General features: G+C 44.0%; 1 protein-coding gene across 2 annotated transcripts in view; it reads right to left on the reverse strand.

The window, feature by feature from the left end:
• The window catches only part of PAWR (pro-apoptotic WT1 regulator), a 124,991-nt gene extending 110,062 nt beyond the window's left edge, over nt 1–14,929 (reverse strand). Inside the window, exons 1-2 of one of the 2 annotated variants that reach the window (XM_053256128.1) lie at nt 14,686–14,929; nt 13,473–14,071 (exon numbers count right to left, since the gene is read on the reverse strand). In XM_053256128.1, the coding sequence (XP_053112103.1) occupies nt 13,473–13,946 (474 nt within the window). In that variant the 5' untranslated portion in view covers nt 13,947–14,071; nt 14,686–14,929. Of the gene's footprint in view, nt 1–13,472; nt 14,072–14,207; nt 14,337–14,685 lie in introns of those variants that run through there. The other variant, XM_053256129.1, reaches the window with a different exon arrangement.
• Between the last annotated feature and the right edge of the window lie 236 nt (nt 14,930–15,165).

A 15,165-nucleotide genomic window follows, 5' to 3' on the forward strand; every position in this document is an offset into this window, starting at 1 on the left:
TGCCAAAACAAAAAAGGTATTTCTCTTTAAGTAGTTCTGTAATATCTTTGAAACAAATAGTTTAGGATTATTGTTGCAATCATTCCTGAGGGAGTGGTATAAGCTAGTTGAAACTGGCCTATTTGCAAGCAGTCATTAACTTAGTTATTTTAAAATGAGGCAGCTTTGTACTTTCAGGATAAGATTCCACAACTATGCACAAGAATTAGGGAATTCCTCCATGAATTGCTGTCTCAGGTTTGGTAAACTTTATAATTTACGAAGTCATTAGCAGCCACTATGAAGCTGAGCTGCAAATTATGCAACAGCAATTTCCCATAACGAATAATCTCTTAAAGAAAGAAACATCAAATAGAATTTAGGCTGCAATGCTAAACTCATTTAAACTGGAAATAAAATCCATTGAACTCAGTGAAAGTAGGCTTATATAGGACTGTACAGTTAAGTCAGAAAATAAATATTTAGCAGTAGGACTAACAGGGAAAGGGGGGTAAACCCAGCACATTAGTACAACACAAATAATGTACGTTTCAAACTTTCATAGAGGACAACAGGAAAATACAGACTTGCTACTATTTCACATCATATACTGGGAGTCTACAATTCCATGACTCAGTCCCTCAGCTATGGCAGATGTCAGAGCCACAACACATCTGCACTAGTCCTTGTGTGCACCTCTTTCTGAACTGCACCACAGAAATGTTGCAGGAAATGTGACTAGTTTGCCATTTAGAAGTAGAGAGTTGAAGTTTGAGATCAATCTTTAAATACAGATGTTAAACGTTTAGCCAATCTCTTGCAAAGCTTTTCCGATTAGGGACAATTTCACTTTTATTTGCTCTACCACAGTGGTCAGACAGGGAGAAAATAGAAGAATTAACATTTCCCTCTATTTCAGAATCAAAATCTGCCTTGAAATGTCTATAGGAATTAAAATAGCTATAGAAGAGAACACGCCAAAGTTAGGAACCAACTTTTATATTAACCTTCTAGAGCATAAAACTATAATTCAACCATAAAGTGGCCAAAGTTTGTTTATAATAGTCTCTGAATACCACTGCCTTGCCAAGATTGTGTATGTGGCTTAGCACTAGAGTTGCTATTAATTTCTGGTTAACAGCAATAATGGAAGTGCATGTAAGCCTGGATTTAAAGATCAGCTGCATAGTACTTATTACTATGTAACTATAGTAATAGTAACACAAGCAACATACTTGGGCTTATCACTGGTATTATTCCACTGCAATTCATAGAATACTACCAGATTATTATTTTTTTAAAGATATGTTCTACAAAACTAATTCTGAAAGCTAGTCCTTTACTTATAACTAGTGATGTGGATGGAACCAGCGGGGGCCAGTTTGACAGTGGGGGTGCAGCTTTCAGGGTGGGGGAAGATGCATTTACACACACACCCCCGGCGCTCAGTTCCTTAAACATCCCCCGGGGCAGAAGCATACCTCTCTGCCGCCCCTTTCACTACGTTTACCAGTACCCAGAAATAGTGGATGCACCTGTGCATGACAAGCGCGAGCACATTGTGCTCGTAAGCACACGTCGGGCGTGTGCATCCACTACTTCCGGTAAACACAGGGGTCAGCAGGGAGGTACGCTGCTGCCCCAGGGGATGTTTAAGGAATTGAGCACCAGCAGGGGAAACGCGGCGGGGGGGGAGTCCCCTTAAAGCTGCACATACCCCCACCATTCTAACTGGTTCAGAGGCCCATAAAGGGCCTCCAAACCCATTCTGTGCACAACCCTACTTATAGCCCATAAAAGAAAAATTGCCAATGAAAGAGTCAATTACTTTCCTTAACTGTCTACCTTGAAACAGCATCAAACCAAAATAATTCAAGTTATCCATTCCTGGTCTGTTCTGTCAGAAAGAAAAAAACAACCTTTACCATCCTTACAGAGGTAAACCAGAAACACCCTCCATTATTTAGTCATGTATTAATGTTATTTAACACCACAGAAAAACAGTATAACATCATGGTTTAAGGGTCAGAATTGGACTGAGGATATCTGGGTTCAAAGCTGCATTCAGTCACTGAGTCCCTGGCGGACACCCAAACTAACCTTGTGCAAACTAATGTGCATGGTTGCTGACCAGTGTTTCCTCTAAAAAATCATCTGTGTGTGGGATGAGTTTTGTTCTGGGAGTAAGTATCAAAGCAGTATGTACACATGTGCATTCAGAATGGGGCCATGCTGGTTCAACTTTAGTGGGAACTAAAATTAACTGAGTGAACATTAAAAAAACTTGTGAGTCAGTTCACGTACACACACCTTAGAGGGAACACTGCTGCTGGCCACGCAAATGGCCACTATGCATGCATGGAGGCCATGTGCAAGCTGGTGACACACAGGATAGCTGGGGAAAAGTCCTGTGGCGTGCTGATAGCTGGGGGGAAGCACTGCGAATACTGCAATGGTGGTGAGTGGAGGAGGTGCAGGGGTGGACCTGCTCTCCTCCATGTTAAAGGGGATGTGGAAGCCCTCAGTTTTAAATGGATTGTGCTACAGTATGATTCTGTAGTCAAGAATCATGAACTTATAAAGTAGCAAATTCAAATCTGTCACCAACAGCAATTCTTGTCTTCTCATAAGTGCAATTATCTATAGATACTGGCCCCATTCAGATGTAGCACCAAAGCTCAGTTAAATGAACCTGTTGTTAATTTCTCAACTTAAGAATAATGCCAGTTTTGTTACCTCTGACTGCTGCCAGAATAACCTCTTCCTAGTCTGCCGAGCCTCCATCCCAGCAATCTCCATTCCACTTGTGTTGCCAGACTGTGGACACTGTGTCAGTCACCCATCAACTATTGGCCACTATGTGAAAGGGAAGCATGCTCTGTGCCATCAAGTCTTCTCAGCATCGACTGCCTGCCTATGGCAGGGAAAAGATATATTATCTCTTTACTGTCTCTCCTTATAGCAATGACTTTCCCAGAATTCCTAAGTTACACAGCCATACATGTGCACAATTAGTGATACCCCAGGATGGTATGCCCAATTCAAAAGGGGGTTTTCAATTCAAATTCCCATACTGCATGGGAGATGGCAATGGTATACCCCTCCACAGAGCTCTGTGGTTGCCAGGAGTTGACACCAACACGACAGCAGAACTTTACCTTTTACTTTTTCTTGGAAGCAACAGATTGTACTGCATCAGCATGGTGTTGTGGCTAGAGTGCTGGACTAGGATCGGGGAGACCCGAGTTCAAATCCCCATTCAGTCATGATACTAGCTGGGTGACTCTGGGCCAGTCACTTCTCTCTCAGCCTAACCTACTTCACAGGGCTGTTGTGAGGAGAAACCTAAGTATATAGTACACTGCTCTGGGCTCCTTGGAGGAAGAGCGGGATATAATTGATAAATAAATAAATAAAAATGCAGGAATTCTAGGGATGCAGCATCCCCCTTGCCAAGCACCAGCAGAAGGACTGATGGCAGAAACAGAGCACTCATTCTGAGTGAAATGGCTGCTCCAAAACAGACACATTTCTGAGCTGCTCTGAGCTGACCTCTTTATGGTAACAGAAGGAGCTTCCTTATGAAACCCAAGTTTCAGGAGCCACAGAATCCGGACAACACAATGGTTGGTGCCTTGGAACCTCCAATTTCAACAGCAAAAACTCACTATAAACAGAGGGTTCAAATTCTACTTTGGAGGGGGAAATGGAGCTGTGGTTGGGTGATGGAACTGCAGCTTCAGGCATTCAGACAATCAGAAACACCTACCTCAGCTACATTTACCTTAAGTTTGCTGTGGAGTCTGAACTGGGCCATTGTGTTGAATAGGTATCAATTATCCAGCATACTTATGAGCTTTCCAGAGGAATCTGGCCAGCTAATGGAAACCAAATACTGGAGGCGCTATTTTGGTCTGACCCAGCAAGTCAATTCTTATGCTCCTAAGGTGTTCTGCAGTATTAGGTATACCTCCATAACCAAGTTCTCAAGTGGTTAATGTTTCTCCTCTCAACTAATATAGTGCTTTCATCTACACAGCACAAATGCAGCCTTCCAATTAAAAACCATCAACGGATGATCAGTTACTTTCTTCTACACTTACCTGAGATCCATATCTTCCATGTTTACAGAAGACATGGAGGGCAGCTATTTTTTCCCTGTGCGTTTACTTGGACACTTTTTGTACTTTGTTTTATAGAATCAAGCATTTAGTTTTCCCAGAAATGTGCAATTTAGAAAACAAGTGTGATAACTATTAATATGTGTCAAGAATGTTCAAGTGAAGGTGGCAATCCAGGATTCCATACAGGTTGCAATTTCTATAAACAGATCTGTATGTCACATTGACCTAGCATGCAGCACATGGACAATATATAAATACATACAACCTTACAGAAATTAGAAGGGAGCACCCCACCTGGGTACTTTTAAGAGTACATCTAGGTTCTCAAATTATGATTTTAGAAAACCTACTTCCATGTGCAGTCCCAAGCACATAAAACTTGTTTTCCAGCCACAGTACAAATTTACTCTGTTGCCACAGCATACATCTGTTTGCATGCATATCAATTCTACTGTGTTGCAAAACAAATTGATTTAAAGAGAATTCCTTTGTACTCTCTCTCAGCACACTATTGTTCCATGCTGGCATCATGCAGGAGTGGAACATGATGAACTCAGCACTCTAAAGAGAGAGAGAGAGAGAGAGAGAGAGAGAGAGAGAGAGAGAGAGAGAGAGAGAGAGAGAGAGAGAGAGATTTCATTGATAAATAAAGCAAGTTCCACCTTTCCCCTGCTAACAGAACAAAGGTGATTCTCTTAATTTAGCAGGGTTAGAGCAACTGGTGCTATTCACCCCAGCACAGCATTCCAGTGGTAGTTGCTGGTGTCTGTCTTATGATGATGATGTTGTTGTTTTAGCTTGTGAGCCCTTTGGGAACTGAAGCCATATTTATTTATTTTTATTTATCTATGTAAACAGCTTTGGGAACTTTTGTTGATAGTTGCATATAAATAGCTGTCGCTAAGAGCGTGATAATGTTCTTGAAAGTGTGTGGTAGTGGAGTGTGGACCATACCCAATGGAAGCTCAGAAGATCTGAGAGAAGCCATGAAGGTCATCTAGTGGTTAGTGGGGTTCTTTTCCTTCCAATCATTAGCAAAATCAATTTTTATATAAGCAAGCCTGAATACCTTTAGATAATCTATACATCTAATTTGAAGGTGTGTGCATGCAAAATATACATCGCCTGGCAAATCCAACATTTACATTTCCCAACTGGAATATTATGACACTCCACAAAGGCAATCTGCAATAAAAGAATAGAATATTTTGGTTTAGGCAACTTCCGTTTTCCCTACAGAATATCTGTAATATCTATATGACTGTTAATACTGACCGCTTCAGTAGTGAGAGAATGAGAACAAAAACACAAACACAGCAGAACTGCATATCTCAAACTTCCAATATATGAACCAACAATCATTCTTCAAGAATTTTCAAGGTACAAGACATAGGAACGCAGGAAACAAAGCAACAGAATGGGTGGTTTCACATGTAACGGCAACAAGAAGGTTCCAACTTCCAGCAAGCATACTGTCTCAATACTTCCACCTCTTCCATGTCCTCCAAGCTCACCAATGTCAGCTTGGGATGTGCACGGAAGCGGGCGGGAGTGGTTCAAAGGTGGGTGGGGTGCTGCTTTAAGGGAAGGAGAGGGTGCACTTACCCCTCACACCGCTCATCCCCCCGCCAGTACTCTGGTTTTCTAAAGTCCATCGGGGTGGCAGCATACCTCCGTCACCCCATTGACCCAGAACTATCCAGAAGTATCTGACGCGCCTGCATGCACTGGTGCATCAGATACTTCCGGATAGTTCCAGTAAATGGGGGCAATGTGGCAGCAGGGAGGTATGCGGCTGCCCCGATGGACTTTAGAAAACTGGAGCGCCAGCGGGGGAAGAGCGGCGGGAGGGGCCTTAAAGCAGCACCCCCACCTTCGAACCAGTGGAACTGGCCACCGTTCAAACCCATTCGGAGGCCCATAAAGGGCCTCTGAACTAGTTCTGTGCACATCCCTAATGTCAGGTTCCCTCAACCAAACTCTCTCCACCCAAATTCAAATATAATGTTGTGCAGTGGACGGAATCCAGCACTGTCAACCTGATGGTGAGTTTGGATGACATAAATGAGCCATAAATACCAGGAGCATGTGCTTGCTGAAAACTGGTGATTTTCTTCCTACCAGTGGCAGATTCTTGTTTTTCTGTAAAACAGCTAGTCAAACCATATAGTACAGCAAAAAAGATTGGCCTACTTCAGCACTTGCTGAGAGCCCAGCACTCTCAGAAGGCCCACTACCTTCTGCTTGTTTTTGTGGGGCAGCAGTAGTACAACTCCATTGCTGCTTTCTCTCACTCAGCCCATATAAAAATGAGAGTATCCTCCAGAGGCCTGTATGATCACTTTTGGTGAGCATCCCCATTTGTAGATAGGGGGCCAGAAGGAAGTAATGATTCAGTATCTGTCTGCACGGTTACCTCCTCCCATCCACAAATGGGAACCCCCATTCATGGATGGGAATTGCTAGGAGGAAGTACAGTAATGACTCTCTTGGTTGACAAAGTTGGTCTGTCATTGTTTCCTTCTGCCTTTCCCATTCCTGAATGGGCTGCTGCCAAAGGCTTGTGTTATCTCATGGGCCTTTGGGAGAAAGCTACCCATTTATGAACAGGTGGGGGTCTGGAGGACCTGTTACCACTGCCACCGGTGCAGAGCCCCTGGAAAGTTACAAAATCCCCCCCATTGCCAAAGTAAGTCTGCATCAACCCATGGAGGAAGGTGCCCACAGAGCTTACTTGCCAAGAATCCCCATAGACCTTGAGTCGGTCCTGCTTATAGTGCTCATGTTTAAAAAGTAGCAGCATATAAAATGTCACATAATTTACCTGACCGGAGTAACTGTAAAAATTAAGAACTGCTTAATTTCCAACTGTCTCCCTATCAGGTTTTGTGCTTCTGATATATTTAAATAAGTTTTTGTTATTCCCCTGGACACTTCTAGCTATATGCCCCTCAAAGTCTCGTTTTGCATCCCTTATTTTCTCCTTGCATTTGTTTTGCCAGAGTTCATGTTCCTTTCTGTTCTCTTCATGTGGGCAGGACTTCCATTTTCTGAAGGAAGTTTTCTTCCCTTTTATAGCTTCCCTAACTACTTGTTAGAAATGCTGGAATCCTCCTGAAATTGTTGGTACCTTTCCTCTGTCTTGGTATTCATTCCAACTGAGCTTCTAGCATTATGGTTTTAAATAAGTCCCATGCTTTATGGAGTGATTATACCCTCCAGACTTTCCCTTTCAGCTTCCTTTTTTACCAGTCCCCTCATTTGTGAGAAGTTTCCTCTTCTGAAGTCCAACGCATCTGTGTTGGACTCCCTTGGCAATGCTCCACTCACATATGAGCTGAATAGGATTACACTATAGTCACTGTTCCCCAGTGGTTCTGCAACTCTGACATCTCACACTAGGTCCTGGGCACCACTCAAGATTGAGTCCAAGGTCACTTTCTCTCTGGCTGGTTCCATGACCAACTGTTTTAAGGCCCAGTCATTTAGCATGTCTAGAAATTTGGCCTCTCTGTCAATACAGTACCTGCATGTGGAATTGGAAGTCTCCACACACAGAGACTTATTAAAACATGAGAAGGGGGATGCAACTTGGGTCAAAAACACATGCAACGGGTCATTTTCAGACATATGTTCCTGGCTGCCACTGCAAAATCTCCCTTCCACTCTCCACTGCCAATTTGAAATTTGTACACGCCAACATTCCACAAGATTATCACAAGCTTAAACTTTTTGACTTTTTTGTTCATTGCACTTTTCATATCATGTAAAGTTCATAGTATAAATCTCCATCATGTCTCATTCCCTCATCCATATTTAAGAAACCAAGTAAAATAATCAGGATAGTTAGGGAAAGTACTTCAGCCTTGTCCACCTCAGTCACCCTAGCTGCCATTTTCTAAACTTTCTCCAGCTCTACAATATCCTTTATGAGACCGAGCAACCAGAACTACGCAGTCTTGTAAAAAGTAGGTGTACCATATATTTATACAATGACATTAACACCTGCCATTCTATTTTTTAATCCCTTAATAATTTCTAACTTATTTTTTTTTCTGCTGAAGCAGGAGATTTTTTCAAAGAGATCTTTTCATTATGATGTCAAGTTCATCCAGTGTATTATTACAGACAAAACCAAAAGCAATTGAACCTGAAAGGCCTGAATTTGATCCTTGCTCAGCTATGAAACATACAACGTGATCCTGATCATATTCACTTAGAAGAGAAGTCCACTGTGTTCCATGCAACTTACTTTCAGGTAAGTGTGCATATGACGGCAGCTCTAGTAACTAACCCTTATCCAGACCAATGAATCATCAGTGCATGGAGGAAGCACTAGTGCTTCTACAGAGTCCAACTAACTCAGCTTCACCACTCATGCAGCAGGAGGGAGGAAAATTTCAACTGCCTCCACTTCCCCTGGAAGGGCTCTGTGCCACCCAAGAAAATGTCCCTGAAGGCTGCATGTAAAGGGTTAAGAATATGTCCCTTTACAAAAAGTAAAACAAAAAGTGACAGCAAGCTACTGAATTATCTTGTGCAATGCACACAAAGAAGAGAGGAACTGAAGTCAAGTATAGTAGCAAGAACATCACTCACTCTTTTTGAAGAGGCATAAGGAGCAGACGAGTTCCCCATGAAAGGTTCAAACCAAAGCGATGATAATTAGACCTCCAAAAGTCCTGCAACTAGTTTCTTCCTTCTCTTACACAAGATTAATCTTCCTTAGCATTACTGTTTATACTTCACTTGTGGGCCATATTTAAAGTACATTGCAAGTGGAGATAAATTACTTATTTTAAACAGTGTATATTTAGTGGATGTTTAAACAAGCTAAGTACCATCATTTAAAAGCAATAAGCATCTATACTTGTAGCCTTTCAAGCAAACAATGTTAGTCTCCCTAAGTTACCTTCATTCCCCTATCCATTTTTGGGGGGTGTTTTGTTGCCCATCACATTTAAAACATACTGGTGCAACACAAGATACAATCCCAGCATATAGAAAACATGGAAAGAGAGGATATCCAGGAATAAATCTGTAAGGCAATGAGTCTGAAAACAGTATTTGGATTTGACAGCAGTAGAATCAGAAATATGTAAAAAACATTTTCTTTAATAAATATTTCCACCATTCTTGAGGATTTTTTTTAAAAATTAACACTGGATAAATGCTGTGGTAATTCAATCTGACTCCCTAAATCTGACACTAAACCATGGTTTCAGATCCATAACCACGGAGTTATCTGTTGCTGTGGAAAGACAAGCATGGTTTAATGCAGGGCTGCTTAACTTTGGTCCTCCTGCAGATGTTGGCCTACAACTCCCATAATCCCTGGCTACTGGCCACTGTGGCTGGGGATTATGGGAATTGTAGACCAAAAATAGCTGGGGAGCCTAAGTTGAGCTGGCCTAGTTTAGTGTTACCAACAAGAGTCTTGTACATTCTTCTCTCCCTTTTATTTGTGAGGGGAGAACGTTTGCTACTTCTATTCCTGATTTAATATTCCTGCTACTTCCATTCCTGCCACTGTGTCTGAATCTAGCAAATCTCACTTTGTTTTAAACCAAGAAAAGAAGCAGAAATTGCCCCCATATGCACAAAGGGGAGGGGAAATGCATATAAGGTCAAGGCTTGTGCTAGTATAATCAACCATAGCTAGCTAGATAGCATTATATCTAAACCCAGCCCCTAATGTCCTGCAGCCCTTGTCTCCACTGCTGGGCTTAGAGTGAAGAAAGAAGATAGTTCCTGCAAGCAACAGCAATCCCCTCCAATCCTAGGTTCTGAAAACGTAGGTTGGGACTCTTCTGGGGACAACTGGAAGCAGTGGTGCATTCCCAATGCTGGAACTTTTAAGAGTTTTCCATGTTCTGGGAAGACAAGTAGAAGCTGGGGGTTCACTTTGTTAATCGATTTGTAAAAATAAAGTAAAGTGTGCCATCGAGTCGGTACAGACTCCTCGATTTGTACCCTGAGTGAAAACTCTACAAGCAGTAGCTAGATTAAAGAGCTGTTTCCAAGAGCAAACAGCATGACTGAAGAGGACATTGGGGATGTGCACAGAACCTGTTTGGAGACCCTTTATGGGCCCTCCAAACAATCATGGTCTCCTCCCTTTCTTCTCTCCTCCTCTGCACGCAGGAGGAGACTGAAAGCTACCACTTTTGTTTAGTTCAAAAGTGTCTAGTACCACCAGAATAGTAGCCACTGATAAAACTGTCCTCATGAATTTGTCCAAGCCCCTTTTAAAGCCATCCAAGCTAGTGGCCATCACCACATGCCAGAGAATTCCGTAGCTTAATTATGTGTTGTGTGAAAAACTACTTCCTTTTGTCAGTCCTAAATTTCCTGGCAATCAGGAGGAGGAGAAGGGAGTAAACTGCCTGCACTGTGCTTTCTCATTCCTCCTTCTGGTTGCATCCATCCGTCGACTGCCGCAGACTGGTGTCTGGGGATTGGCAAGCCCTAGAAAAATTGAATTATGTAGGATCAACTTCTACAAGACAGAATAATACCTGGTACTGTTTGCTGTTCCTCATTTCAGAACACTGCTGACATTATAAGAGATGCCTGTGAAATGATTATTTAGTTACAAAAGAAAAAACAGTAGGTAACATCAGGTGGTGGAAAACACAATTTCCTCTTCTCTTCCTGCTAGGGTGATTTTTTCTTTTCTTACAACATTCTTATATGCCATAGGGGAAAAAACAATATACTTAAAGTAATGGTATTTGCTTATTTCCTTTACAGGACACTGAAGGGGGGGAGGGGAGAAGAGAAGGAAAATACTTAGGAAGATCTGCACTAGGTTTTGCCAAGCCTTCCTCCATCAGCTTGAAAAGACTGCAGCTATTATCATCATGACACTTTTGAATTCCTTTAAAAGCATATTTAAATTAATGCCAGATTTTCATACTAGCATAAAACCACAGAAGACAGTTGTCTTGGCTAACAAAAATAACTTTTTCTCCCTTCTTCAAGCCACTGCATTTTTTCCAATGCAAAAGATTGCTTTGGAGTCAGAACTATATTACATTTACACCTGAACTGATACCTCAATTTCCTTTCTTTGCTGTTTTATCTTCAACAAGATTATACGGTTTTCACAAACAGATCAGAGCACGAGTTTCCAGCAGAAGATAGGGATGTGCAGGCGCGCCGGCAACTTTCGGTCATATCCAGAAGATGAGGGCAACAGGGCAGCAGGGAGGTACGCTGCCGCCCCAATGGGCTTTTAAAAAAACTGACACCAGTGGGAGGGAAAGCAGCGGGAGGGGTAAGTGCACTGTCCCCCGGCTATTAAAGGGAGACCCCCGCAGCCTTCAAACCGGCCCATAAGGGGCCTCCAACCAGTTCTGTGCACATCCCTAGCAGAAGGTATTTGTACCCCTAAGGGCACTTAAAGGGTACTCAGAGCTCTTCTGCCTCCCCACATTGTTGCTACAATATTTGTCAGAGGATTGCTGACTTGAAACCAACACATCTTCAGTAATGTGTCTGCTGAAGAAGGAAAAGAGGAGGGTGAAGACCCTCCTCCTCTGCTCCTGATTGGTGGGCTAGGTGCTGAAGCTCAGCTTATCCCTCCCCTCAATCTGACTGACAGGCTTCAGAAAATTAGCACTGAATACTACCATTGAAATTAATTGAACAAGTACAGTGGTCCCACGACTTACGAACTACTCAACATCCGAAGATTTCGACATACGAACGACAAAAAATACCTGAAGTCGTTGCCGGTTTAGATGCGGCTTCCTCGACCTACGAATTTTTAGATGCGGTTTCCTCGACTTACGAATGTTTCCGGACCTCCGTGGATGCGCTTTTCGACTTACGAAAATTCCGACTTACGAACATGCGTTCGGAACGAATTATCTTCGTAAGTCAAGGGACCACTGTAAGTGTGTCCCATTAATTTCAGTCAACTGCTTATGAGTAACTTAGTGTGGATGTGAGCCAGTAGCTATAGTTGCCTGTCTCCCTAACTATTACGTGTGTGTGCGCATGTACGCGCACTCACACTCACTTAAGTGTTAAGAGACCGGCTATTCCAGTCACTAGCTTACATCCAGAATTACTCATAAGCAGTCTTATTGAAATTATTTTAACGGGAGTACTAATGTGTAACTTAATCTGGATGTAAAACAAGGAATGGAATTAAACTGCCTGTTTCATAATCGTAAAATTTAAAAGTGTGTGTGTTTTTAAAAAGATTGGAAACCCTTGTGTTAGAGAAAATGCCTCTGATGCAGAAGAAGCACTATATATATATATATATATATATATATATATATATATATATATATATATAAATCCACTCCAATATTCATACAGCCTTTATTTCTTGCTTTGGAAGTATTATTTTACAATAACTACTTTAGGATATAAAAGTTATGTGGTTGCTAGTATTTCTGTTGTTGCATTCCCTTTTTGTCAGGCCCGTCTGAATTCCACATCCATATTAAGTTACTCATAAGCATTCTGACTGAAATTAATGGAACAAGTTTACTTGTTCTATTGATTTCAATGAGAGTATTCATGAGTAACAGTCTGGATATAAGCCAGTGACTGAAGTAGCCCATCTCATAGCTGTAACATTTAAAATAGAAAAAGAAGCATGTGCATACACACATTCATGCACTCACACACTATGGGGTACTTGAGCTGAGGATTTGCAGCAGAAGGGATACACTTGTTTTTTTAAAAAGTTGTGTTTAGGTCTGGCCTAAAACAACTCTGTTCTTTTGTGTTTGTAACTTGCTTTCTGTCATAGCTTTGGTCTTTTCAAGTTGTAAACCACCTTAACTACCATGGCCGTGTATAAATACAGTAAATAAATATACAATTGCATTCTCACCTTATGCACAACACACTCCATATACAGAGATGTTATAAAAGCATTTTAGCTGTCACAGCTCTCATACAGCCAAAAATGAAATTCTAACCATAAGGCTCTTAGATTCTTATTTCAAGAAAGAAGCAACAACGCAAAAAGCCTCCTGCTATTCACACACCTTGGAAGCAACATTTGTTTACAGTGCTGAGGCTGCAGCTCACAAACCATCAGACCCCACCAGGCCAACAGACTTAAGTCTGTTTATTTCGTGCGGTGCGGTTTTGCAGCCGTGAGCAGTTTCATCTCAAGTTCCTCCCAGCCCCCAAGGAGCAATTTGGAGATACGCTGCAGCATTTTTGAACTACCGAAGCAACCAATGCAAGCTCTTTAGCTTGAGGGGAGGAGCCGCCGCCGAGAAATGCGCCAGGTTCCTCAGGTGTAACAGCCACTTTGAGGAGGGGCGTGGACTCCGAGCGGCGGCCAGACATTCCCTTCCCGGCCCGCCCCCTCCGCGCGCTACGTCCTCCTCCTACCTCGGTGGCGGGGATATTCACCACACCTGTCGAGCGCCTCTTCTCCCTCAGCTTCCTCTTCTCAATCTGCCCTTTCCCTTTGCGGGCGCTGGGGCCGGAGGAACTCTTGCTCTTGGCTGCCGATTTCTCCTCCTCGGGGGAGGCTGGGGCCGCTCCGCCTTTGCCGCCCGGAGGCTCTGCGCTTGCTCCTCTGGCTCCGACCGGCGAGGGCGGCTGAGGCTCCTTCGGGGCATCTCTAGCCACAGGGACACAATTCATACCCCCGCTCCGCTCCCCGTTGTTGTTGAGTTCAGGGGTAGGGTTAGCGGCAGGGGTAGGGGCGGCCCCAGAGGGCTTGCAGTCCCCTGCAGCTGACCCCAGCCCCCCAGGCGGCGGTGCCTGCTTCGCCCGCATCTTCTCCCGCTTGGCTTTCCACTCCTCCAGGAAGTCGGTGGTGGTGCTGGCGCCGCTTCCCCGGTAGCCCCCGGTGGCCATATTCCCAGCGGGGCACGGGAGCTACTGAGACTTCCTACCAACCAACCAGTCCCTGACGCTGCTGCGGCTGCCGGGCGGCCAAGTTAGATGAGCAGACAGAAGCACGAGCGGGAAGACGCAGCACCCTGCAGGAGACAAAAGGGAGCGAGTGAGGCTGCATCCTCGTCTCCGGGGAGCCGCTCTTCTAACCCCGGGGTAACCCTCCCAGCAGCACCATGATCTCTCTTCTCTTCCCCCCCCCCCTCCGATTTTGCACGCAACTCGGGAATCCGCTTGTTTTCACTCCGCTTCTAAAATTCCATTCAGCTTCCTCCCGAATCCTCCGACATCAGAAACACGCACATGAAAGAACTACGATCTTTAACCCTCTCTTTTCTGCAAACATTTCTCACACCCTCCACCCCCGCCCCCCGCACCGCCTTTGCTTCCATCGGGAATCACAAGACAAACTTTCTACCCCGCTGCCGCTTTTTAACCCCGATTGCTAGAGCGGAGAAGGATAATACATGCCAACTTTGAAAAAGCGAAGTCTCCCCTCCCCGCGCACGTCGATTGTATCTCAGCAGGCTGCAAATCATCTCCAGCCGCCTTCTGTATCCCCCACCCCACTTTGCACTCTAGTGCAATCCGCACGGCAGGTCTAGACTGACGAAGATAATAAGAGTATACTTAAATTTCAGGAGTGGAAACCTTTTTACTTCCCACATGTTACAGCCTCGATCGACCCCGCAGATCTTACCCGCCAGTGACGCGCTGACTACTGGTGGTCGGGCTCCTCCAGGTGAGTTGCGGTTGCGGCGCAGAACTCGCGTCCCGGAAGATCAGCGACGCTCCGAAGCTTTCCGACTTTCCCCACAGGGCGGAGAGGGTGACCAGGCGAAAGGAGCCGAACGGGAACGGAAACAGCCGAGGTGGCCCTGACAATGGGTGAAGGGGCGTGGAGGATCCTCCCTACCCTGGGTGCCTGGGTAAATAACTCATCAGAGCTCCCTGTTGTAACCTGATCGTAGCAGTGCCTGCTCGTTCTTCTTATCGTGTCGGTGCTGTTTCTTGCCTGCGCAGGTGACAAGAAGCTCACCAATACCTGGCCACCTCGGGGACAGGACAAACTACTTGCTTTTGCCGAACTTCAGCACAGACATGACAATTCCTGTCCAGTGGGAATATAGATCAGGCTGATAAACTTGACTTTCGCGAGCCGAGGCTGATTACCCACTTT

The sequence above is a fragment of the Hemicordylus capensis genome, chromosome 5 (genome assembly GCF_027244095.1).
Source record: "Hemicordylus capensis ecotype Gifberg chromosome 5, rHemCap1.1.pri, whole genome shotgun sequence".
Classification (NCBI taxonomy): Eukaryota; Metazoa; Chordata; class Lepidosauria; order Squamata; family Cordylidae; genus Hemicordylus; species Hemicordylus capensis.